Source organism: Phacochoerus africanus, chromosome 8, assembly GCF_016906955.1.
Source record: "Phacochoerus africanus isolate WHEZ1 chromosome 8, ROS_Pafr_v1, whole genome shotgun sequence".
Classification (NCBI taxonomy): Eukaryota; Metazoa; Chordata; class Mammalia; order Artiodactyla; family Suidae; genus Phacochoerus; species Phacochoerus africanus.
The window spans coordinates 105778024-105805353 of record NC_062551.1 but is presented as its reverse complement, the minus strand read 5'-3'; the positions used below and the strand labels follow the sequence as shown (position 1 = coordinate 105805353).

General features: G+C 36.5%; 1 protein-coding gene across 2 annotated transcripts in view; it reads left to right on the top strand.

Annotated features, from left to right (window-relative positions):
• Positions 1-27330, top strand: part of ROCK1 (Rho associated coiled-coil containing protein kinase 1) — a 147982-nt gene that overhangs the window by 54192 nt on the left and 66460 nt on the right. For both annotated transcript variants that reach the window (XM_047793875.1, XM_047793876.1), the window contains exons 3-12: positions 59-159; positions 850-987; positions 2360-2535; positions 3882-3966; positions 5220-5364; positions 5682-5820; positions 8466-8557; positions 18582-18741; positions 20547-20607; positions 25324-25412. In XM_047793875.1, coding sequence (XP_047649831.1) covers positions 59-159; positions 850-987; positions 2360-2535; positions 3882-3966; positions 5220-5364; positions 5682-5820; positions 8466-8557; positions 18582-18741; positions 20547-20607; positions 25324-25412 — 1186 coding nt within the window. The remainder of the gene's footprint in view (positions 1-58; positions 160-849; positions 988-2359; positions 2536-3881; positions 3967-5219; positions 5365-5681; positions 5821-8465; positions 8558-18581; positions 18742-20546; positions 20608-25323; positions 25413-27330) is intronic.

The window sequence follows — 27330 nt, the reverse complement described above, 5'->3', positions numbered from 1 at the left end:
GCAGTTTTAATTATAATGTTTCAGTGATTTAAAATTATAAACTTTTCTTTTCATACAGATAAAGACACAATAAATAAAATTAGAGATTTACGAATGAAAGCTGAAGATTATGAAGTAGTGAAAGTGATTGGTAGAGGTGCATTTGGAGAAGTTCAATTGGTAGGTTATTTTAATGAGATTTAAAAAAACTTTTAAAAATCCATTTGTGTATTTAACATATATTATTTGGGCAAGAATTGTTTTTATAAAATTGTTGCTTTAAATTGCTCTAGACATTCTTGTCTAAGGATTTGAAAGCCTAGAGTTTTTTGAGCAGTAGTGTGAAATATTTTCCCCAAGCAGGCATGACTAAGGAAGAGGTTTCAGGCGTCAGAAGAGAAAACTTTATTGTTAATATTACACTCTCTAAAGTGTTGTGGCACAGTAAGTTTTATAAACAGAAAGTAGCATACATAGCAGGGTGGAGGAGGGGAAGTGGACCATAATCTAGGGAATAAAGATTTTTTTTTCCTAACATTGCTACATCTGGTAATGAAAGCCTTGACATTGTCTAATTGTGATAATTCAGAAGAGAAAGAATTAAAATAGCTAGACCAATAATGTTAAGTCGTTTAACAAGATGTTGAAATTATTTAGTAGGGAGTTCCCTAGTGGCCTAGTTAAAGGATCTGGTGTTGTCACTGCTGTGGCTTGGGTCACTGCTGTGGCATGGGTTCAATCCCTGGCCTAGGAACTTTTGCATGTCACAGTTGTGGCCCCCAAAAAATTATTTAGTAGATTCTTCTGGGAAACACTGAGCTTTAAGTGTTAATGAAAGGTTAATATTACTTTTCATTTTCCATTTTAAAGGTAAGACATAAATCCACAAGGAAGGTATATGCTATGAAGCTTCTCAGCAAATTTGAAATGATTAAGAGATCTGATTCTGCTTTTTTCTGGGAAGAAAGGGACATCATGGCTTTTGCTAATAGTCCTTGGGTTGTGCAGGTATGTTTTTGCTGTTGTTTCATTGTTGCTCTACTAATGTGTAACTTAAAATATCTGAAAAACTTTGGTTTTTAGCACAGTAATAGAGAAGTTACTGTCAATTACAAAAGTGTCTAATATACCACTATTTTTAAAATCATAAAATTTAATTTTATTGAATCATCTCTAGGAGGAAAGTTACCTATGTGTGTCTCTAATTTATGAAGTGGAAGCAATGGGAGAGATGAAGGGAAAAAAGTTAAGCTGGGCTTCCAAATAATATTGTGTTGGCTTTAGGTTTCTCAAGAGTATTGGAAAAAAAAACAAAAGAATTTTAAGACATAAGTGCCTAGGTAAATTAGTTATAATTTTTCTAGAGGGCTTATTTTATTTATTTTAACTTGATTCTAATGTCATGTTTACTTAAAATGTTCTTTTGTAAATCTGCTCTTCGTTTAACTTCAACCCTGGTCTCATCATATATTTATGCCTGATGTTTTTGCCAGTTTCGTATCAATGGACCTTACTCTTCCTGGTTCTTTGTTAACTGTTACTGCACCTCCTCCTACTGACTGCTACTCTTTATTGAACATCTGTTGTACTAAGTGCTTTTTACATTTGCTAGTCTTTTAACAACTCTGAAAGGCAGTTAATCCCTGTTAACTACATCCTCAATTTATAGGTTAATTTGTGCTTTTATTCATTAAATGTTCATTAAGCACTTGCCAACTGCCAGGCATCCAGGCACAGACTAGGTAGCAAGTATAAAAGTCAGGTAAGGTATAGTCCCATATACTCTTCTAGAAAGGATTATAGTTGCACCTGCAGTGCAGGTTTGATCCCTGGCCCTGAGAACTTCCACATGCCATGAATGTGGTTCCCCCCCCACCACCACCACCAAAAAAAGATTCAGTTAGTATAGAAGGGGTTTAGAGAGGAGTTCCCTTTGTGGCATAGCAGTGTCTCTACTGTGGCATAGCAGTGTCTCTACAGCACCAGGGCACAAGTTTGATTCCCGCCTGGCACAGTGGATTAACACTGCCACAGCTGCAGCATAGATTGCAACTGCCAGATCTGATCCCTAGCCGGAGAACTCCATGTGCTGTGGGTGGCCAACAAAGAAAAAAAAAGAAAAGAAAGAAAGGTTTAGAGAAAAAAAAGTCTCTATCTCATTCCTCAGAAATAACCACAGTTAATAATTCCTTTGCATATGCAAAGGTCTTTGTACTGTTTACATTTGTGTTTGTTTCCTTTTTTTTTAAAGAGCGCTTAGAACCTATTGCAATTTGATTATTTTAATTAGATCTTATATTAGTATTTTAGACAATTCTTAAATGAAGCAGTTTTGCTTAATCTTAATGAATTTGTTTCTTTGTTTTTTATATTTGTTTAGCTATTTTATGCATTCCAAGATGATCGTTATCTCTACATGGTAATGGAATACATGCCAGGTGGAGATCTTGTAAACTTAATGAGCAACTATGATGTGCCTGAAAAATGGGCCCGATTCTATACTGCAGAAGTAGTCCTTGCATTGGATGCAATCCACTCCATGGGTTTTATTCATAGGTAAAGATCTAAATGCCTTAAATTTTCTCATTTGTTAAAGAGAAGAGAAACTAAAAATCAGCACTTACACTTTATTGATTAGCATTTCCCACTCTAAATCCACCCATTCTCCCATATGACATGAGTGGTATTTCAGAATTTAAAACTTTGCAGTTTGTGGTTTTAACATTTCATTCTCCCACTGTGGTGCAGCAGATTGAGGATCCACTGTTGTCTCTGCAGCAGTGAGGGTTCCATCCTCCGCCCAGTACCGGTGGCTAAGGAATTCAGCATTGTTGCAGCTTTGGCTAGGTTGCAACTGTTGCGTAGGTTGCAGCTTCAGTTCCTGATCCCTGTCATAGGAACTTCCATATGCTGAAGGTGTAGCCAAAAAAGAGGAAAAAAATCATTTTAGTGTTGATATAAATGTATTTTTAAATATTTCCTAACCTGATTTTATAGCTTTTATATGGTATCCTGAAAAGTAAAATCTATAAGCTGGTTTTTAACACTTTTAATTCTTTATATACAAATTAATTGACTTTTGATTGGTTTTTATACAGATTTTAACATATAAGTCAGTTTGCTTTAAATTAATGAATTGATTATATTTATTTGTTAGAAAAATAATTTCATTTGTTTTGTAAATGCCACTTGAATTTTATGTGTGGTTGCTGTGCTCAATGCCAAGGATATAAAAATGGAAGTGACTTAGACCTTCTTCTGGGGTTATTTATATATTTATCTATCTTGTGTGTTTCAATTACTTTTTTTTGTTTTGTTTTGTTTGTTTGTCTTTTTCTAGGGCCGTACCTGCGGCATATGGCATATGGAGGTTCCCAGGCTAAGGGTCGAATCGAAGCTGTAGCTGATGGTCTATGCCAGAGCCATAGATAGCAATGCCAGATCTGAGCTGCGTATGGGACCTACACCACAGCTGACGTAACACCGGATCCTCAATCCACAGGGCAAGGCCAGGGATTGAACCTGCAACCTCATGGTTCCTAGTCGGATTCGTTAACCACTGAGCCACGACAGGAACTCCTCAATTACTTTTTATATATTTATCTATCTTGTGTGTTTGAATGTTATATTTTTTGTGATTGTTTTCAAATTATTTGATTTTCCTCTTGGAAGAATCAAACTCTGCTTAAAAGAAAAAGGAATATTGTATGTTTTCTCTTGAGGCATTAACATAGGAGAGAGTTTCCCTGAAGTTTATAGATATGGATAGAGAGCACATATACATCAAAGGTGACCTTATCTAAATTGAGTGAGGAAATGTGACACAAAATAACTGCCTCATATAATTTTTATTAGTTTCTGATCTGTTTCAGAGATAACTCTACCTTTTTCCCCCTCCTCAGAGATGTGAAGCCTGATAATATGCTGCTGGATAAATCTGGACATTTGAAGTTAGCAGATTTTGGTACTTGTATGAAGATGAATAAGGTTAAATAATTAGATTTTAACTTAATTTTGCTAATTCAAGATAGACGCTTTTTAAGAATAGCATGTTTTAAGAATATACTAACCATATCTGGACTTGCACAGAATTAATGTGCCTTGTCTTATTTGTTGAACTAGATGCCATGGTTTCAATGTTGTGTTAGTAACTCATAAGTATTTTTTTCCTTCTCTATTTAGGGGAAGTGTGGATTGCCAGATTTGCTAAATCTTTTAAAACAACTCTATAATAATCCACTATTAGTAAATGGAATTGGTTTAAATGTCACTAAATACTAATACCAGTGTTAAAATTAGACTTCCATAAATAAAATTGAAAAAGGGGGGAAAAAAAAACTAGACTTTTATAAACTGGATTTCAGTAATATTTATAATTTTTAGTGTTTTAGCCTTCTATTAAACATGTAAAAGTTCTTACTGCTTATTTTGGGAGTCAATCATAGAAGATTAATAGTATAATAAAGAACGTATATACATAGCTGAAATAGCAACTATCTGCCTTATTTTCAAGTTGAAACAGTTTATATTCTTCGGAACTTATCATAGAAGCCAGAAAGTTGTGTTTATTTGTTAAAAGGAAAACACTGTCAGAATTTTTGTGTGAACGTCTATAATTCTGTTGTATTAATACTAGCTAAAGTAAGTAACAGGTATATATAACTTTTTTTGTTTGTTTGGGAGAGAGGGTTATAAAGCAATATTAGAGAGATAGCAGTGGGCTTAACATTACTATGCCTTTTCCCATACATGTTTCCCCATTTTATATTTGTATAGTCAGTTCTTAGATGTTTTCTTGTCAGTTTCAAGCAGAGTTAAATTGAACAACTATTTTAGTAAAAAAAAAAATCAGCATTTATATATTAATGTTAACAAGTGATTTCATCCTATCAGCCCCTTAATATACTTGCGTTGGCTTATATACTTATTCTCTGCATTTAAGATGAGATCATCATATCAGTACAACTAGAGGGTATAATAAATAGTGCATCTTTCTGGTATTATTACTAAAAAAAATTGCTGCTGCAGCCATATACATGTACACAAATATATTATGAATGTATTGTATATATAATATGTATATATGATTAAGCTGCTTATTAATTTTTGTCAATTTTGCATTAGATTTTGATAGGATATTTTATAACACAAAGACCTAGAGTTCTGTAGGTTATATTAAGAAAAAACTTGTATTAAATAATTGAGACTTTGTCTTAATTGAAAATTTGACCTATTTTTAGGAAGGTATGGTACGATGTGATACAGCAGTTGGAACACCTGATTATATTTCCCCTGAAGTATTAAAGTCTCAAGGTGGCGATGGTTATTATGGACGAGAATGTGACTGGTGGTCAGTTGGAGTATTTTTATATGAAATGCTTGTTGGTAAGTAAAGGAGGATTTTTTTATACCTCTCACATAGTTGTTCATATCTGAACTTAGACTTGGCTTCTTTTAGTAAAATATTACATTAAGCAGTGTTGATTTTGTCTGTGGGAAACAGACAAATCCAAACCTACTTTGTGTGTTTTGACAAGCTATTTAGAGGCTTGGAAAAGCTTTTGATGTGTTACTTTTTATATATTAGGTTTAGATTATGTATATTTAATTATGTTTAAACAGATAACATTGACTCTTTTCCTTTGAAACTGATTTCTTTAGATGTATCTTAATTTGCTTTTGTTTTCCCATCTCTTTGTCAGGTGATACACCATTTTATGCAGATTCTTTGGTTGGAACTTACAGTAAGATTATGAATCATAAAAATTCACTTACCTTCCCTGATGATAATGATATATCAAAAGAAGCAAAAAATCTTATTTGTGCCTTCCTTACTGACAGGTAAATAATTTTTTTTTTTTTCTTTTTATGCCCACACCTGCAGCTTATGGAAGTTCCCAGGCTAGGGGTCAAATCTGAGCTACAGCTGCCACCCTAGGCTATAGCCACAGCAATTCAGGATCTGAGCCACATCTGTGACCTACACCACAGAGCGTGATGCCAGATCCTTAACCCAGTGAGTGAGGCCAGGGATCGAACCTGTGTCCTCATGGATGCTAGTCTGGTTTGTTACAACTGAGCACAGTGGGAACTCCTGCTGCTCAATTTTTAAAGTGTATATCTGAGCTCCTATACTTGAACTATCGGAATAAACATGTTACCCTTCCCCAAATCATTCATTTCAGTGAAACCTAATATAATTTTAATGAGTTTTTTCTAGATGGCTTTTCTGTGTCTCAACTCATTTGCCTTACCTGAGAAATTGAGATAATAGATTCTTTTCTGATGACTAGACCAGATGGTCTTCCTCCATTGCTAAATTTTAAAACTGTTTCTAGGTATAAAAATGATGGTATACTTTATTGAGTCTGAGGTTTTTCTTTTTAACATGTTAACATCTGTATAATTAGAGTGCATCTTACAGTTAATGGCTTGTATTAATCAGTTGGGAACTTTTTTCCTAGTGATAGAGAAATAATGATGCATCTTCCAGTCGATGCCATTTGAGATGACACTGTATTCTGTAATTGAAATTTGTTAAGAGAGTAGAACTTAAATGAATGTTCTTGCTCTGGCCAAAAAAAAGAAAAGTAAATATGTGATGTGATTGAGGTGTTGATTAACTTGATGGAGGAGTCCTTTCACAGTGTGTATGTACATATATCAAATTGCCATATCGTGTACTTTAAATATCTTAAAATTTTATTTGCCAGTTATACCTCAGTAGAGCTGGGGGAAGGATTTAATTATGTATGGAATGTGCTTGTTGAAATTAAGTGGATATTGCAAAGTATATTTAAAAAGTATGTAATATTTCCTATCTCCTTCCTTTATTGATGTGGTCTTCCAGTTTTAAGAAGCATTTTTTTAAATGTAAATGCACGTAAATGGTTTAGAAACAGAAATGGCATATTCCGGTTTACTTTTTTAATTTAAATATGAACCAGATGACTTACTAAGATAATGTTTAATATACATTGTTAATTTAAGTAGTGGAGAGGCTTAGTGTGTTGATGTTTCAATTTCAGATTCACTTTGGTTAAAATTAATTTATCCTCCTTCAGTATGTCCTTTAGAGCCTGAAATATATAGTTTTTAAAATTTGGGGATTCCCATTGTGAGTCAACAGTAACGAACCTGACTAGTATCCATGAGGATGCAGGTTTGATCCCCTGCCTTGCTCAGTGGGTTAAAGGTCTGGCATTGCTGTGGCTGTGGGGTAGGCCAGCAGCTGCAGCTCTGATTTAACCCCTTGTCTGGGAACTTCCATATGCCACGGGTGCAGCCCTAAAAAGACAAGAGTTTTTTAAAAATTTAAAAATTAATTTTTTGCATTTTAATATAAGCACTATATAAATATAGTATAGAATAAAAGCTGTTGTGTGTTAGGTGCTAAGGATATAGAAATGAACAAGGTACACAGCCACTGTACTTCACTACTTCATAGTCCTCTGGGGGAAATAGACAAGCAAACGAGACATTTATTGTACAGAGAGATAAGTACTCTAAGTACTGTGGGCCATAGACCCATGGAGAGGTTCCCTAATCTAGTCTGTGGGAGTCAGGGAAAGATTCTTTAAAATATCTCATTATATCTAAAGCAGTTTATCTTTTAAACTCGTGAAAAAATTGGGATTCAGGGTGTTTTTGTTGTTTTGTAAGTATTCTACTAAAACAGAAGGTACCAAGTTCCTTCTTCCAACTCAGCTAAAGGCGCAATTTAAACTATTTTATTTCTTTGCCTACGGAAGAGGCCAAAAATGAGTAACTTTTCCTGTTTAAGCTTTCAATTTTGCAGTAATATCAAGAATTAGTTGTCATTGGGTTTTGATTGGTCAGAAGCATTAATAGAGAATAAAATGGAAATTTTAAATTTCAAACATCTTTTGGAATTTTTGTTAGCTCCTGGTGGGAAGTAAAGTTCTCAGTTGCAAAAATGTATACCTTTATCAATATTTTAAAAAACCTATCTAGAAAGTTTATTAGGCTAATGAAGCAAGGTGAGTGATTCATTTGGATTTCTGTTGTCAGTAGAAAAGCATAGAGTATCAATAAAGCTTTGGGTTTTGTGTCTTTTTTCTTCAGAAAAAAATCTTTAATATTCTCAGTCTTCATCTTATTTTTTATGTAAGCTAAAAATTATGTCATAGGAGTCCCTGTTGTGGCTCAGCAGTAACGAACCCAACTAGTGTCCATGAGAAGGATGGTTTGGTTCCTGGCCTCACTCAGTGGGTTAAACATCCGGCATTGCCATGAGCTGTGGTGTAGGTCTCAGATGTGCCTTGGATTTGATGTGGCTGTGGCTGTGGCATAAGCTGGCAGCTACACCTCTCATTAGACGCCTATCTTGGGAATATAATTTTAAGGTGACATAGAATTGTATTTATCATCCTGCACAGATTTAGCATTATGTTCACAAATAAATATGAACAAGTTTAGTAATAGTGTCTTAAATCATTGATGACTCTTCTTCCCTGTCTTTTCAGGGAGGTGAGATTAGGGCGAAATGGTGTAGAAGAAATCAAGCGACATCTCTTCTTCAAAAATGACCAGTGGGCTTGGGAAACACTCCGAGACAGTAAGTTCTTTTCTCTTGCAGTGATTATTTGAAAGCAATTGCTGTAAACAGTCTGTTGGAACTCTCTTGTTAACATATATGTATATCTGATGAAAATCCAAAGTACACAAATGTTGTTTAGTTGTTGTCCTAATCTAGCTAATGGTTAAAGAGAATATTTGATAACATTGGGAAAATTGTACTGCTACTTCTCTCCTGTCCCATTCAAGATACCAAAATGACATATATACATGTAATGGAGTTGGGCTCAGCAGTCATGATGTGATATTTGATCTTTGTTGAATTGCTCTTTGTTTATTCTTTAGTATCTCATTGTAGAGGAAGTTGACAAGTAATAGGTAATGAAATTAAAATATATTTCTTGTGAAAAATAAATATTCTCTTGTTTTTACTAAACCTAAAATATAAGGAGGTTCTATCAGAATTTAACTTGTGTCAGGATATAAGAAATTATGGTATGCTTGATTCCATCAGGCTTGCAGCTTGCAATCGAGAAATAAAAATTTGTAGTGTTCAAGAAGTTAATTTTCAGTTTAGAATACTTACCTATTTAAAGAAAAGTTAAAGTGATGATTCATAGAAAACTTTACTTAACATAGCTGAATCAAAATCATGATGGCATGAAAAGTTCCCATTGTCTTTGTGGATTTGGGAGGCCAAGAATTCATCTTTCCCTTGCTGAAATGTCAGGAATTGTTTTCTTTTACGCTTACCAGAGAAAGGATAGTGTATATCAGGCACTAATTTCCTGCTATAGCAACTACAATGAACAGAGTAATAGAATGAGCTCAGCTGTGTGGATTTTAGCAAGTTACAAATTATGTATTCTTCTTAAGATCTGCCTATCTAGTTGAGTTCGAGAGAGATTCCTTTCAGGTAAGAGAAATCTTGCTAATTTTGAAGGTTTGTTAGGTTTGCCAATATTATTGACATATCCTTGTTATCAGATATTTTAAAGGAAATCAATATATTGCCTTCAGGTACAGTACATTCATCGTTTTAAGATACAAAATTGAGAAGGGAAAAGGGGAAGTAAGAAATTTGTCTGCAAATTAAGAAATTATACTGCTATAGAGAATAACACTGAGTGACCTGCTGTTGGGAGAAGCTATAGGATCAGCTTGACCTTGGGAGAATTTATTAATAGTTAACTTCCTCCTCTTCGTATGCAAGTGTGACATGATTATTGTCTTTACACTGCAGGAGAAACTGTTGCAAGGCAGAGTAGAGTGACATGATGAATAGTTGCATTGAAAAACTTTTATTCAAGTTATGCTCTTAGTGAAGTTTCAGAAGGCTGAGAACATACAGATATGATTATAAATAGAAATTTTAAAAGAGGACCGAAGAAAATACAAAGTATCTTTTCTGTTCTTTCTTTTTCAAAGTCAAGCAACATATAAATAACTACAGAAGTACAACATAATAAATCACTCTAAAAAACAGGGAAGGTATAATTCCTTTTGTGTGATGAAAACTGATATTCAGGAGTTCCCGTCCTGGCACAGCAGAAATAAATCTGACTAGCACCCATGAGGATGTGGGTTTGATCCCTGGCCTTGTTCAGTGGGTCACGGTGTTGCCATGAGCTGTGATGTAGGTTGCAGATGCGGCGCAGACGCAGATGCAGCTCAGATCCTGTGTTGCTATGGCTGTGGTATAGGCCAGCAGCTGTAGCTCTTGTTTGACACCTATCCTGGCAGTTTTCATATGCTGCAGGTGCACCAAAAAAAAAAAAAAGAAAAAACTGATATTATATTAATTAGAAGAAGAGGCAACCTAGTCAATAAGCATTATTGAGCACCTGCTATATGCCAAGCACTACTCTGTTTCAGACACTAGGAAAATAGTAGTGATCAAACCAGCAAAAGGTCTTCCTTGTTGGACCTCATAGTCTAGTGGAATTGTGATGTCCCAATCAATGGCATTTTTTGATATTGTTATACCTACTTAATATAACCATATTTATGAAAAAGTAAATAAAATGAATTATGTCATTGATTTAAATCAAATGAACCTTAAAGAAATTTCTATAAATAGGTTATTTTATTAGTAGTATTGCTATCATTTCTGTACCTTTTTTGATCTACATTGTTATCCATGGTTTTGCTATAGACTACTTAGATTTAATGTACTTAAACACTTTGAGAGCTTTTCCTAATCGTAATCACTCCTATTTTGTGCTTATTGTGAAAAAAAAAAGAAAGTAAAATTGAGGTCTATGGAACTTATTGTTCTCTCCTTCCCTTTCCCTCTTCCTACCCCTTCTTTACTTCCCACCCCTAAAATACCAGGAATACTTTTATTCTGAACTGGCCTCTCTGACCTGCTAAGTTTTTTATAGTTATATAACAGTTATAATTCTTTTTAATTTTTTTGGCCTCTCTAATTTTCCTTGGCAAAATTTCTTACTGTTTTGCAAATAAAAGTTCTTTTGGTAATTTTACTGCTTACATGTCTGTAAGTTATAATGGCAGTTAATCTTCACCATCTGTTCCTTGGTGGGTGGGAGCAGGGTACAAAATAGCTGGGTTTTTGGCAGAATTTCTGTGAGCTTCCTGATTTATTCATTCTTAATTTAGATGCACAAAATATTAAGATTGTAAAATTACTTTTTCCACTCGAGATAGAATTAAAGAAATGTCAGGAAATTACAGATAAAAGACAGTAGAAAGAAAAGACCTAAATAGTTTGCTTTAGGTCTCACTGCTAGCAAATGACAAGACTCCCGAGTCTGATCTTGTGCAATACCATGTACCATTTAAAGATTTTCACTATTCAGGATTATATAGACTAGAAATGTAAGGAATTCTCACTTGTCAGCAGTTAAATTTTAGGGAAGACAAAATGATAACTTTTATTACATGAAATAACACATTATTAATAAATAATGCTGTGTTAAATATAATATATGGTTACTTGCAATGCACTTCACCATTCATGATTTCACTTGAAATAAAATATTGCCATTATCTACCTTTAGCTAGTGGCAAACACTTAAGATGGTAACTGTCAGATCATGCAGTGAGTTTTCAGTTTTGTTAAAAACAAAATGGAGTTCCCGTCATGGCTCAGTGGAAACGAATCCAACCAGGAACCATGAGGTTTCGGGTTCAATCCCTGGCCTTATTCAGTGAGTTAAGGATCCAGCGTTGCTGTGAGCTGTGGCGTAGGTCACAGACGCAGCTCAGATCCCACGTGGCTGTGGCTGTGGCGTAGGCCAGTAGCTATAGCTCAGATTAGACCTCTAGCCTGAAAATCTCCATATGCCATGGGTGCTGCCCTAAAAAGCCAAAAACAAACAAACAAACAAAAAAAACACCCACAAATTATGTACGTGCACATATATACTACTTAAGGTTCATGGATCAGTTAGGTCTAGCGTCTTCTCAGAATTTTACATTCTCATGGGAGACATCATCAGTGTAGGCTTCATGAATAAAGAATTTAGGAGCTAGCAAGGGTTTTTTTGGTTTGGGGGTTTGTTTTTTTTTAAGGGCCCCACTTGAGGCATATGGAAATTCCCAGTCTGCGGGTCAAATCAGAGCTGTATCTGCCAGCCACAGCCACTGAGCCCCATCTGCGACCTACACCACAGCTCACGGCAACACTGGACCCTTAACCCACTGAGCGAGGCCAGGGATCGAATTCACGTCCTCATGGATACTAGTTGGATTCGTTACCGCTGAGCCACAACGGGAACTCCTGTATATTTTTTTTAGACGTAATGCTACTTCACACTTAATAAACTATAGTATAGTGTTAACATAACTTTTGTACACACTAAGAAGTCAAAAAATTTGTGACTTGCATTATTGAGATACTTTATTGCTGTGGTCTGAGGTATTTTTGATATGTTGAGATTCCATATAAATATTCAAATGGTTTTTTCTGTGTCTGCAAAGAAGGACAGAATTTTCGTAACAGTTACATTGAATGTGTTTACAATTTGACTGCTTTTTTAAAATTTTATTTTATTCTACATCTATATTTGGTTTATAGTCTTTCAAAGTCTTTCATTTACTTATTCATCTTCCATTTAGATTTTTTGACCATTACTGAAAGTGGATTATTGAAGAATCTGATAGAGTTGTTTCTTTTATATTTTATATATGTTTATTTACATTTAAATTTGGAGCTGTATTGCTGAATGCATTTATGTTTTTGTTTTTGTTTTTTATGGCTGTAGCTGTAGTATATCAAAGTCCCCGAGCCAGGGATTAGATCCAAGCTGCAGCTGTGGCAACACCAGATCCTTAATCCACTGTGCCAAGCCGGGTATCAAACCTGCATTCCACAGAGACAATGCCAGATTCCCAACCAGCCACTCCACATAGGGAACTCCAATGCATGTGTTTATCATTGTATCTTTTTTTTTTTTTTTTTGGTCATTTCTTGGGCCGCTCCTGCAGCATATGGAGGTTCCCAGGCTAGGGGTCTAATGGGAGCTGTAGCCGCCGGCCTACGCCAGAGCCACAGCAACGTAGGATCCAAGCCGCATCTGTAACCTACACCACAACTCACGGCAACGCCAGATCCTTAACCCACTGAGCAAGGCCAGGGACTGAACCCGTAACCTCATGGTTCCCAGTCGGATTCGTTAACCACTGCGCCACAATGGGAACTTCGATCATTGTATCTTTTTGATGAGTTGACCCTTTTAAAGTCTATTTTGTCTAGTGTTAGTATAGCTACTTTTCAGCTCTTTTATCTGTAGAATATCTTTTTTTTTTTTTGGCCACCGAGTAGTATATGGAGTATATATGCAGCTGTAGCTACAGCAATACCTGATCCTTTAACCCACTGTGCCAGGCTGGGGATCAAACCTGCCTTGTGGTGCTGCAGAGACACTGCTGATCTCATCGTGCCACAGTGGGAACTCTCTCCTTTTAACCCATTTACATCTGTGGATCTAAAGTGAGTCTGCACACTGCATGTAATTGGATCAATTTTTAAATCTATTCTTCTGATCTCTACCTTTCAATCAATGAAATTAATTCATTTTAATTCATTTTAATTTAAAGTGAATACTGCACAGAAAGACTTCTGTCATTGTCCTTTTCATTTTCAGTTTTTTATTTTTTCTTTTTGTTCCTCAATTCTTACATTATTGCCTTTTGTGTTTTGTTTAGTGGATTTCTTTTTCTCGTTTTGAATCCCTCTTCCTTTTTCATAAATTATTTAGTCATTTTCTTATGGTGATTACCCTGGATGTTATAATTAACATTCTAACTTGATAACAATCTAGGTTGAGCTGGTACAGTTTACTATCAATAGCAACAGAAATTGCTCCTAGGAGTTGCCTTCATGGCTCAGTGATTAACGAACCCGGCTAGCATCTATGAGGATGCCGGTACAATCCCTGGCCTCTCTCAGTGAGTTTAGGATCCAGCATTGTTGTGAGGTGTGGTGTAGGTTGCAGATGTGGCTCAGATCCCACGTTGCTGTGGCTCTGGCGTAGGCCAGGGGCTACAGCTCCAATTCAGCCCCCAGCCTGGGAGCCTCCATATGCCACAGGAAGCAGCCTAGAAAAAGGCAAAAAGACAAAAAAAGAAAGAAACTGCTCTTAGACAAAGCCATTCCCTTTCTTTATATTGTTATTATCACAGATTACATCTTTATATATTGTGTGCTTATTAACATAGATTTATTGTGCATTTGTCTTTTAAGTTAGATGTAGGGGAGTGGAGTTACAGAATAAAATTACAGTAAAGCTGGCTTTTACATTTACCTATGTAATTATGTTTACTGGTGTTCTTTGATTGTAAGGCTTTAAAATAGTGTCTGGTATCCTTTCATTTCAACCTGGAAGACTCCCTTTAAAACATTCTTGTAGGACGAGTTTATTAGCAGCAAACACTCAGCTTTTCTTTATCTGGATATCTCTTAATTTCTCCTTCATTTTGGAAGAATAATTTTTCCGGATATAGAATTCTTAGTTGAAAGTTGTTTTCTTTCAACACTTTAACTGTTATTCCACTACCTTATGGCCTTTAAGGTTTCTGCTTAGAAATTGGCTGTTAATTTTACTGAGAATCGCTTATATGTTATGAGTTGCTTCTCTCTTGTTGCTTTTAATAGTCTCTCTGTCTTTGTCTTTTGAAAGTTTATTATAATTTGTCTTGGTGTGGATCTGGGTTCTTACGTGGAGTTCATTGAGCTTCTTGGATGTGTAGATTTATATATTCCAGTAGATTTGGCTCATTTTCACACTTCCTCCCTCCCTTCCTTCCTCCATTCCTTCTTCCCACTGTGCCCACAGGATGTGAAAGTTCCATGCCACAGCAGCAACCCTACTGCTGCAGTGAAATGCCCAATTCTTAACCTGCTGCACCACAAAGGAGCTCCAGCCATTATTTCTTTAAATATTATTTCTGCCCCTTTCTCTCCTTTCCTGGGACTCCGAGAGAGAGAGAGAGAGAGAGAGAGAGAGAGAGCGAGAGAGAGCGAGAGAGAGCGAGCGCGTGCGTGCACATGTATGCGCGTGCATGTGTGTCAGCTTTATGGTATCCCAGAAATCCCTTAGGCCCCATTTACTTCTTTCTGTTTGGCACATTTGACAATTTCAGCTGTCCTATCTTTTAAGTTCACTGGTTCTTTTGCTCAAATCTGTTGTTGAACCTTTCTAGTGCATTTTTAGTTTCAGCTTTTGTACATTCCAGTGCCAGAGTTCACATTTGATTTGTTTTCCTATCTTTTTATTGATATATTCTATTTGTTAAGGTATCATGCCCTGGTTTCCTTTAGTTCTTTGTTTCCTTTAGCTCTCAGAGCATATTTAAGACATGTATTTAAAGGCTTTGTTTAGTAAATCCAAAGTCTTGTTTTCCCAGTGAGGTTTTCTGTTGTTTTCTTTATTCCTTGTAAATAGGCCATTCTTTTCCTGTTTCTTTACATGATTTCTAATTTTTTGTTGTATATTGGAGACTATAATGTTGTAACTCTTTTTTGGGTTTTGTCTTAGTTTGCTTTTTTCCACGGAATGTGGAGGTTCCTGGGCCAGGGATTGAACCCATGCCAGTGATAACGCCAGATCCTTAACCACTAGGCCACCAGAGAACTCCAAATGTTGTAGCTCTGGAATCAGTATTCCATCCTTGTAGGATTTGCTGTTGTTGCTGATTTGTAGTCCCCAGCCATCCATTTGTTTAGTAACTTTTTTTGTCTTTTGTCTTTTGTTGTTGTTGTTGTTGTTGTTATTGCTATTTTTCGGGCCGCTCCCACGGCATATGGAGGTTCCCAGGCTAGGGGTTGAATTGGAGCTGGAGCCACCGGCCTACGCCAGAGCCACAGCAACGCGGGATCCGAGCCACATCTGCAACCTACACCACAGCTCACGGCAACGCCGGATCGTTAACCCACTGAGCAAGGCCAGGGACCGAACCCGCAACCTCATGGTTCCTAGTCGGATTCGTTAACCACTGCGCCACGACGGGAACTCCTGTTTAGTAACTTTTTGAATTATTTTTTAAAGTCTGTGTTCTTTATGTGTGCTCATTTATGTCCCCTCTCCATTATCTCAGCAGTTAATGACAGCTCCTTAAATGCCAAAATTAGCAGCCTCTTACCTCGTTAAACATTTCATTGCTTATTATAAGTTTTTTCTTAGATTTCTGAATTTAAAAAAAAATAGGTTGTTTTGATAGTTTTGCAGATTTAATGGTTTGTTACTTCAGTGTAAGGGCAGCTTCTTAGAGCTCCCACTCTACCATTTTTGGTAACATCAGCTGAATCAGCTGGATTCTTTTTTATGAAACATGATTCCTTTATTACCAGTTACTTATTAAAAGGTAAATTTTTAAAAAATGGAATACTGTATATTGATAATTCAGTAAAGCTATCTTTATCCTTCGTTTTATCTTCGTATTAGTTCTGGCATGATTATAAGGTATTATGTAAAGTCTTAACATCTTAATTAGGAATCAGAAATAATTACATTTATAATTCTCCCAGGATTTCTCATATTTATATCTCAGTATTTCTCTCTCTTTTTTTTTTTTTTTTTAGGGCTGCACTTGCAGCATATGGAAGTTTACAGGCTAGGGATTCTATCAGAGCTACAGCTGCCAGCCTACACCACAGCCACAGCAGTACCAGATCCAGGCCACATCTGTGAACTACACTGCAGCTCATGATAATGCCAGATCCTTCACCCACTGAGCAAGGCTAGGGATCAAACCCAAATCCTCTTGGATACTAGTTGGATTCGTTGCCACTGAGCCACAAAGGAACTCCAGTATTTGTCTCATTTTAAAACTCCTCTGAAATGGTATGTCATCTATGAAGAGACTAGATCCACCTGAAACAGCAAAAGAAAATTCACCAAAACTTGCTCTGCTTCCTTTTAAAAATCTAAATCAGATTTTTAAGTTTAAAGCAGGTTTTCTCAGCCTCAACACTAGACCAGAGAAATATTTCTGGCGTGGGTTGTCCAGAACATTGTAGGATGTTAAGCAGCATCTCTGGTCTCTACCCACCAGATGTCAGTAGCATGCCTCCTCCAATTTTGACAACCAAAAATGTACCCAGACATTGCTAGATATCCCCCAAGGGCCAAAATTGTCCCTGATTGTGAACCACCGTTTAAAAGTAAAATTTATGCCAAAACCATGTACTTCGTAAGGAGGGACAACTCTTTTTTAACCCTCGTTTTACAAATTATAAATTAGGCAATTAATATTGGGAAACTAGAACTGTCTAGTCAGGCAATTTTCTTGGTCTTTAAGGAAACTTTTCTCATTCACTGTTAGTATTACAGCTTCTTTTGTTTAAATGTATTGTTTCATTCCCAAATTCATCTGCTATTTCACTGTATTTGAAATGTATAACAATAATTATTTCTTGCCTGGAATAGGCAATCAATAGAAAATGATTGTTTTATATAAGAAGTTAAGATTGTAAAACCAGGTCAGTTATTTTTGGTCAGTTATTTTGTTCTTCATCTTTTTCTCTAAGGGAAAATGAGATGGCTGTGTCTAAGATAATTACTGAATATGTTAATGATAAGATTTCAGTGACTTTTATTATACTCCTGTATCTTTAAACTAAAAATATTTTTCCTGAAATTTGTTTTTAGATGTACTTTGTGTGGCATAGTTAAGCTCCAAAAGGGGATATTAGGGGATATTAGGAGTAATGGTTTCATATGGTATTTTCTTCAGTGTCATAAAGATTTGCATTGCCACATACAGTTTTATATTATTAAGTATATATGGGTCTTGCTCCCAAACAAGGTTCTGTGCTCAGGTTTTGTATCCCCGCTGTCTTTTCCAAACAGCCATTTCATAAATACTTCACTGAGTTGTCTCTTAATCACTGAATTCAGGGAAGGTAAAATATAATTCGAAATACTTTATTCAGTATCTTGTAGTAACCTATAATGGAAAAGACTCTGAGAAAAAAAATATATAACTGAGCCACTTTGCTGTACACCAGAAGCTAACACAATATTGTAAATCAACTATATTTCAATTAAAAAAAATACTTTGCTCTTTGTGACTTAATCTTATAGAGATACTGAGTTGGGGGGTAGGGAAATACTGATCATTTAGATGAGTAGAAATATTTCATTAACAAATTATTATACCCAGGATTGTTAAAAAGTAACTTTGATTTCTAAGTTGCTGTAGAGACCTTAACAGACAAAATACTTGTTTTGAAACTAATCAACTTTGAGTACAGTTTGTTATGCTACATAGTTTCTGAAAAGTCTTTTCTGTAGTCCTGACTGCCTTTGCATATCTTTTAATCATGCTTGACTTATAATATTCAAATTAACCTTGAAGTATAAATGATGATTATAGGTGACTTTGAAGATAATCAGTTCACAGAATTATGTAATTAATGATCAATACCCATTGGTTAATAATTCTAGTAAAGCTTACTGTAATAGGATTCAACCCATTTTGAATTTGTGGTTTATAAGTTATTTGTATATGGGAAATCGTTAGTAGCTTTAATGGAATCATTGACTCACTTTGTATTAAATTTGAAGTGAACTACTAATTTTGTTTCTGTTTTTCAGCTGTGGCACCAGTTGTACCTGATTTAAGTAGTGACATTGACACAAGTAACTTTGATGACTTGGAAGAAGATAAAGGAGATGAAGAAACATTCCCTATACCTAAAGCTTTTGTTGGCAATCAACTACCTTTTGTAGGATTTACATATTATAGCAATCGTAGGTAAGTACGCTAAATATTGATTTTCGGAGTAGATATTGATTTTGTTGTAGTCATAATATTTTCTTAGGGATAGCTAAGAATCACTTTAAGATCATTTAAAGTAGCTTTAGTGGTATATAAAGCGATATATTAATATGCCACTTTTCAACAATGCATGGTATTTCCAGTATTTCATATTAATTTCTTTCATACTCATCCATGGTCAGGATATTGTTTTTCAGAAATTCTTTGCTGAATGATACCATACATATCTTCAAGTTACAATAATTAATAGATCAAAAGATTCTGTTAATACTGATATTTTGGTTAATTATGTTATCCAAAGAATTCTGATTTTATAACACATTTTGGAACAACAAAATTTTTTAGCATTATCATCACTATATTGATGTTACAAAAGTCCTGTAATTTTTAATTGTTCAAAAATTAAGCAGTTCCTCCCTCAGACTACTAAATGATTTCACCATCGTTTATTTTACATCATGTCATACCCTGTGACACTGGGCAAATAACTTTCACCTTTTATGTCTTCATTTCCTCAAAAAGAAGAATGATGGTGGTAGTAATAATATGTCTGCAGGTTATTGTAAGGGTTCGGTAAATCAAAACACAGTAAAACAATTAGAAAAATGCTTTGCATAGAGTAGGCACTCAGTGTTAGCTATTATTTTCATTTAATATGAGCTAAAGGACTTGAGATATAAGTTAAACATTTAATATTATTTTTGTTGCTGGGCGTTCATTCATTCAGCAGACATGTTTGACAACCTACTCTTTGTCAAGTATATACTCGGCATCAAGGTGCAGGGAGAATAATTAATAAGATACCTTCTCTTGAAATACTTATGTCCTAGTGAGGAAATAGATAAATTTTACAATACCACATGATAGAAATAGTAGGTTGGCATATCCTACATGATAGAAATCTGAACAAAATGCTATAGCAATATATAAAGTGAACTATATGGCAGCATTAACTGGATGGGTTAAATATACTTGATAAAAATTCATTTTAAAATGTGTACTTCTGGCACAGCAGAAACGAATCTGACTAGTAACCATGAGGCTGCGGGTTCAATCCCTGGCCTCGCTCAATGGGTTAAGGATCCAGCGTTGCTGTGATCTGTAGTGTAGGTTGCAGATGCGGCTCGGATCCTCTGTTGCTGTGGCTGTAGTGTAGGCAAAAAGCTGTAGCTCCAATTTGACCCCTAGCCACGGGTGTGGCCCTAAAAAAAAAAAAAAAGTGTGCTTCTAATCAAATTATACTCCATCAGAATAGTATTAGATATTTGAATTTCTTGGAATAATGATTAAATTGAAGTTATTACAGCTACCCTTCCTTTGTTTTTTTTTTTTTTTCTTTTTAGGGCAGCACCTGTGGCATATGGAGGTTCCCAGGCTAGGGGTCGAATGGGAGCCACAGCTGCCGGCCTATGCCAGAGCCACAGCAACGCCAGATCCGAGCGAGCCTCATCTGTGACCTATAAGTCTCATCTGTGACCTATACCGCATTGCCATGAGCTGTGGTGTAGGTGGCAGATGTGGCTCAAATCCTGTGTGGCTGTGGCTGTGGCATAGGCCAGCAGTTGTAGCTCTGATTTGACCCCTAGCCTGGGAACCTCCACATGCCATGGGTATGGCCCTGAAAAAAAAAAAAGCAAGAATTATGAACCTGCACTCAGTTCTTAAAAGCAGAGCAAGTACAATACTGAACAGAAAATAGGCATATAGTATTTGTTACTGGTTGTTACTGGATATTAAAGAAGTTGTTTTTTTGTTTTCTTTTAAAAATTTTTTCCTCCCAGATACTTATCTGCAGCAAATCCTAACGATAACAGAACTAGTTCCAATGTGGATAAAAGCTTGGTAAGTATTTTCTTGTTGTTATTTTTTTGTTTTGTAGATAATGCATTTTGTGTGCATGATACGAAGTAAACATGTGTTGCTTCTGAGTATGTAATTAATGATTTAAATTTTTATAGCACTGTTTACCTGCTGTCTCTTTTCCAGTTTTATTTCTTGCTTGAATATCAAATGGGATATTGTATGTGGAGATGGTTGGTAAACGATACATTGATAAACCAATCAGTAAGGGTCTTGACTGGGAAACAGCACACTCAAAAAATTTTAAAAAGTTTTTTTTGTGTGTGATAAAATTTACACAGCATAAAATTTTACCATTTTATTCATTTTAGGTATACAGTTCAATGACATTAAATACCCTCACATTGTTGTGCAGTCGTCACTAGCATCGTCTCCAGAACTTTTTCTTCATCCCAGACTAAAATATTAGCACCTATTAAACTCTGCATTGCACTCTCCTTCCAGCCCCTAGTAACTGCTATCCTGCTTTCTGTCTTTTATGAATTGACTGTTCCAAGTACTTCCCATAAGTGAAATCATGCAATATTTGACTTTTTGTGACTGGCTTATTTTATTTAACATAATGTCCTCAGGGCTCACGCATGTTGTGGCACGTATCAGAATTTCATTTCTGTAATACGTATGTATCACATTTTGTTTCTTCATTCACTAAATGAAGAGAGTTTAATGAAGGGACTGTTACCCTTCCTGCAATGAGCAGGATCAAGGTGAGCAATAAATAAAGGATGCTAAAGCGCTTGTTGATTGACAACAATGAGAAGCCATTGCCTCTAGTCTGCAAGGGCAAGGAGAGTCAAGTCTTGTTACCACAGCTCAGAAAGAATGTATAGAATTATGAAAGACAACCATAGAACGTAGAACACAGAAAACTGCCAGAGCCACAGTAAGGCAAGAAGAGTGTGAGGAGGATGGATATTTCATTTCTCCCAACTGATTTCTGGGTAGTGTCCCCTGTAGGCTGAAACCAACCTTAAATTCATAGGACAAGGGAACCCAGATAATGCAGTCTATAGATTTCAAGGCAAAAAAGGGTGGAGGTTGGATCTTCAAGACTGGAAGGGAGAGGAGGCAGATGGAGAATACCCAGGGCAGTGAGCATCATCTCATTGACCACTGAAAAGTGAATTCCTGTAGGAAGTAAGTACTAGAAACATGAGTCCTTTTTATTGTCTGTATAGCTCATGTTCATGAAACAGAGTATTAAAAAATTTTTTACATGCTTAAATTTGAAAAGGTTCTTTTAACCAGGATTTCTTTCAAATATGCCAAAAATAATTATCTGGCCATCCTTAGAGCATTCTTTGAACTCTTTGTGTGCTGAGGCCTACAGGTTTCTGAGACTAGGAGTAGGCAGCAATCACTTTTTTTTTCTTTTGCTTTTCAGGGCTGAACCTGCATCATATGGAGGTTCCCAGCCTAGGGGTCAAATTGGAGCTACAATTGCAAGTCTACATCATAGCCACAGCAATGCTGGATCCTTAACCCACTGAGCAAGGCCAGGGATCGAACCCGCAACCTCGTGGTCCTTAGTCAGATTTGTTTCCACTGCATCACGATGGGAACTCCAGCAGCAATCACTTTTAAAAACTGATAGAATTCTTCTTTTTGTCTTTCATATAGTTACTCTTAAGTGTAAGAGAACATGTGATGGGAAGGGAAAGTGAGAGAAGGGGGAATGAACTATGTGAATACCTGTTAACTGTCAGGGCCATTTTTCTTTTTAAAATTCTCATCCCTGTAGAGCTAATTGTCAAGTTATATAGATAATAGGGGCTAAGAAATCTTTAAAATTAACAGCACATTTGATCTAGAGAAGGTAACAATAAGGAGCTGCTGTCACCTGCTCTCACTGTATTACTTAGCTGTAAGATCGGAAGTATATTAGGACTTAAAAAATAATTAAGTGGAATCGTGTTTTCTTTGGGTTGCCCTTGTGCAATAGTGATTGTCATAAGGTTCTATCAATGGCTTTTATCTTTTACTCTGGTAAGATCGCAAGGAAAGAAGAAAACATTTGTGAACCTACTATTTCTGTTAACTTAGAACAAAAGTCAACTAGTTTAATTTTCAACTCTTTCCTGAAAACCTTTTAGCAGAGGTGCTGATGAACAACTTTGTAATTGCCAGATATGAGTTTTTTTTTTTTAACTTTTTTTTTTTGGTCTTTTTGCTATTTCTTGGGCCGCTCCCGTGGCATATGGAGGTTCCCAGGCTAGGGGTCGAATCGGAGCCGTAGCCACCAGCCTATGCCAGAGCCACAGCAACGCGGAATCCGAGCCACATCTGCAACCTACACCACAGCTCACGGCAACGCCGGATCGTTAACCCACTGAGCAAGGGCAGGGACCGAACCCGCAACCTCATGGTTCCTAGTCGGATTCGTTAACCACTGCGCCACGACGGGAACTCCCAGATATGAATATTTTTCATTTCATATCTTATTTTTTCTTTTTTGGTGTATTTGACACTGACTAGTCCTTCCTCCTTGGAACTTTGAGAACTTTCATGTTCTTATTATTTCCCTTTTTTTTTTTTTCTCTTCCTTTCTCTGGATTTTATTTTCAGTCTTCTTTGCAGGATCTCCTCTCCTTCTCCTTTCACCCCCACCCTAGCCCCACTTCAATTATTAAATATGTCTCAGGGTAGTTCTGATCTTGGCTCTCTGCTCATTTTCTGTAGTTAATCTCATGCATGTCCAGCTTGTTCCTCTGAGCTCCACACCTGAACTCTTCTCTTCCTGCACGTCTTTCAGACACCTCAAGCTAGGCCAGAGCTAAACTCACACTTCTCTCTCCATCCCCTCTCCATCAGTTCTTTTTCTGTCACCTTTCTTTTGTAACGCTACTCTGTTATTTCTAACAAGTTGCTGGGTTATAAATTCTGCATTCTATCTGACAGTTGTTTATTCCTACAGCTTCTGCCTTCTGTTGTACCTATGTACTGCTTTTGCCTGAATTGTCTCAATAGCTTATTAATTGGTTGCTTGTCTAGAATTTCTCTGCTCTCTTAATCTTTTCACCTTTTTTTTTTCTTTTCTTTTTTAGGACTGCAACCACAGCATATGGAAGTTCCCAAGCAAGGGGTTGAGTTGGATCTGTAGCTGCTAGCCTGCACCACAGCAACTCTGGAATCCGAGCTGCGTCTGCAACCTACATCACAGCTCACGGCAGTGCCGACCCTTAACCCATTGAGCAGGGCCAGGGATCAAACCCACATCCTCATGGATACTAGTCGGATTCGTTACTGCTGAGCCACAGTGGGAACTTCCTAATCTGTTCACCTCATTGTTACTGAAGTGGTGTTTCTAAAATGCTAATAATACTCTGTCATTTCCCTTCCATTTTATTTTTTCTTTTCTTTTTCCTTCTTTCTTTTTTTTCCCCCACAACTGCCATGTGCAGAAGTTTCAGGGCCAGGGATCCCACACCACCACAATGGCCCAAGCCATAACAGTGACAACACCAGGTCCTTAACCTGCTGAGCCACCAGGGAACTCCTGTCATTTCCTTTTTTTTTTTTTTTTTTGACTTTTGGCCATTTCTAGGGCCACTCTTGGGGCATATGGAGGTTCCCAGGCTAGCGGTCTAATCGGAGCTGTAGCCGCAGGCCTATGGCAGAGCCACAGCAACACGGGATCCAAGCCGTGTCTGCGACCTACACCACAGCTCACGGCAATGCCGGATCTTTAACCCACTGAGTAAGGCCAGGGATTGAACCCGCAACATCATGGTCCCTAATCGGATTCGTTAACCACTGAGCCACGACGGGAACTCCTGTCATTTCCCTTTTTTAAGTGCTGTTAGGTTAAAGTACCCAACTACTTTTTTGCATACAAGCAAGGATCATAATCCCTGTCACATTTTCAGATTTTATGTGATTCATTCTTCCTATTATGTTCTATGCTCTGCCTATTCTTGATTTCTTCCCATTTTCCAAATATGTCATATTTTCTTTATCTCTACTTTTGGACTCATTTGTTCTAGCTAAAATGTACTTCTTTCATTTCTCTGCTTGGTAAATACCTCTTGTAGGTCTCATCTAAAACATTACATTTTCCTGGCAAAATCAGATATGACCTCTTTTCTCCTTCAAGTACACCTTATATATAAATGTATCATTACTTAACACATGATATTGTAATATTTTGTGTATATGTATTGGAGTTTTTATGGATTCTTTTCACCCTCGTAGTCCCCTGTGCCCCACTACTTAACTACTATTAGCCTTATGAGAACAGGGACCTTTCTTTTTTTTTTTTTTTTGCTTTTTAGGGCCGTTCCCGCAGCATATGCAAGTTCCCAGGCTAGGGGTCAAAGTGGAGCAGCATCTGCTGGCCTACACTACAGCCACAACAGCACCAGATCCTTAACCCAATGAGTGGGGCCAGGGATTGAACCCACTTCTTCATGGATATTAGTCAAGTTCATTATCACTGAGCCACAACAGGAACTTCCAGAACCAAATTTGTTTAAATTTTTTATTACTAATGCCTGCTACAGTGCCTGACATACTAGTAGGTGCTGGGGAAAAAATGCCTGTTCAACTAATAATAAAAATTTCAGATAGAAAGGAAAATGGTAAGATTGGGCCAGATAATTTCCTTGTAAACAAGTGTAAAATGGTAACATAAACTTGATATTTTTAAATTCTGTATGAATATTCCTAGTAGAATGAGTTTTGTTTTGTTTTTAATTAAAGCAGGAAAATTTGCAAAAAACAATTTATAAGTTGGAAGAACAGCTGCATAATGAAATGCAATTAAAAGATGAAATGGAGCAGAAGTGCAGGTGAGAATATACTTTGTTTTTCACATTAAAAGTTGTATAGCAAATGCTTATTTTAAAGCTTGCACTCTATAAGCCCTTGAAAGTAGATGGAAGTAAGGCAGAGATATGAAGGTTGCTACTGATATACATTCAGTGAAGAATATTCACGTAGGGCCTGATTTATTTATTTTCTCTCCCATTTTAATTATCTGTTAGAAAGGGCAAATTAGTTTACATTAAATAAGGTATTGTCTAAAAATGTAAATGTTGTTGAAGATTAAAAAATTCTCTAAATTTTTGGAGTTCCCGTCGTGGCGCAGTGGTTAACGAATCCGACTAGGAACCATGAGGTTGCGGGTTCGGTCCCTGCCCTTGCTCAGTGGGTTAACGATCCGGCGTTGCCATGAGCTGTGGTGTAGGTTGCAGACGCGGCTCGGATCCCGTGTTGCTGTGGCTCTGGCGTAGGCTACAGCTCCGATTCGACCCCTAGCCTGGGAACCTCCATATGCCGTGGGAGTGGCCCAAGAAATAACTAAAAAAAAAAAAAAAAAAAGACAAAAAAAAAGAAAAAAAAACTCTAAATTTTTGATGTAGACACTCTTTAATTTCCACTGAGATTCTCTAGAGTAGTATTTGTTTCAGAATTTTTTTGCCACAGTCTGAATTTAAAAAGAGCCTGTATATTTATGAAAATATGGAAAGAGTAAGATAATTTTTTAAAACCTAGCATAATGCTGTGAGTTACTTATTAATTACAAGTAATAAAGTTTTATAATTATATTGTTGGTGGGTAGTATTGAATAAATAAAAAATAGGTAACACAGAGGTTAAGTATCCAAAATAAGGAAAGGGAAAAACTGTGTTTGTGACAAGGGAAGAGCAAACAAGTAAAATTCTCACTGACTATGCTTTCTTACAGATTAAATAAGCATATTTACAGATTATATTAAGCATATAATACAAACTTTTTAAGGAAAAGCTCTTTAATATAAGGAAATAATTATACCTGAGCCCAGGATTTGGAAAGAATTTCTAAATATCAAACAGAAATAAGGAGAAGAAATGGGTAGATATTATTATATAACTGTTGAGCTGGTTTTGTAATTAAAATTGAAAGACAAATGCCAAATGTGGCAGTGGTGGTGTTAGGGACCAATGTAAGGAAGAAATAAGAATAACCAAAGTCAAGTTCCCTCGTGGCATAGCGGGTTAAAGCTCTAGCATTGTGCACCTGTGGTATAAATTCAGTCCCTCACCCAGGAACATCTACAGGCCAAGGGAGAGGCCAAAAAAAAAAAAAAGAAAGAAAGGGTTTGGAGTTGGAGTTCCCACTGTGGTGCAGCAGGTTAAGGATCACCCATTGTCTCTGTGGCAGCTGGGGTTGCTGCTGAGGTGCAAGTTCAACCCCCAGCCGGGACACTTCTGAATGCTTTGAGTGGGGCCCCTCCCAAAAAAGAATGGCCAACTGGCCAATAATCATTTAAAAATGTGTGTGTGTGTGGTTGGGGAGTAATCTGAGATGATGCTGGGAAGATCAACAGAGTCTAAATCTAAGAAGACTGTCTTTGAAAAGCTAAGAAATTTGGGATTTATCCTAAGGGTGATGAAAAGACATTAACATTTATTAAACTTGAAAGTAAAAAAGCGAATCAAAGCTATTGCTTTTAAGAAAGACCTCTGTTAGCTTCCTGAAGGCTCAGTGGGTTAAGGATCCAGTGTTGTCACTCCTGTGGCTCAGATTCTATCCCCGGCCCAGGGACTTCTGCAGGCTACAGGTGTGGCAATAAAAGGGGGGCTCTGATTAATTAGGCAGCATTTATCCAAATAAATAAGAATAAGGAGGGAGGAAGACGAATGGAAGATCCCAGGTTATGTCCTTTCCTTAGGGATAATAGAGGAGAAGCAGATTGGTATTGTGGGTTGGGTTATATGGCAGAAG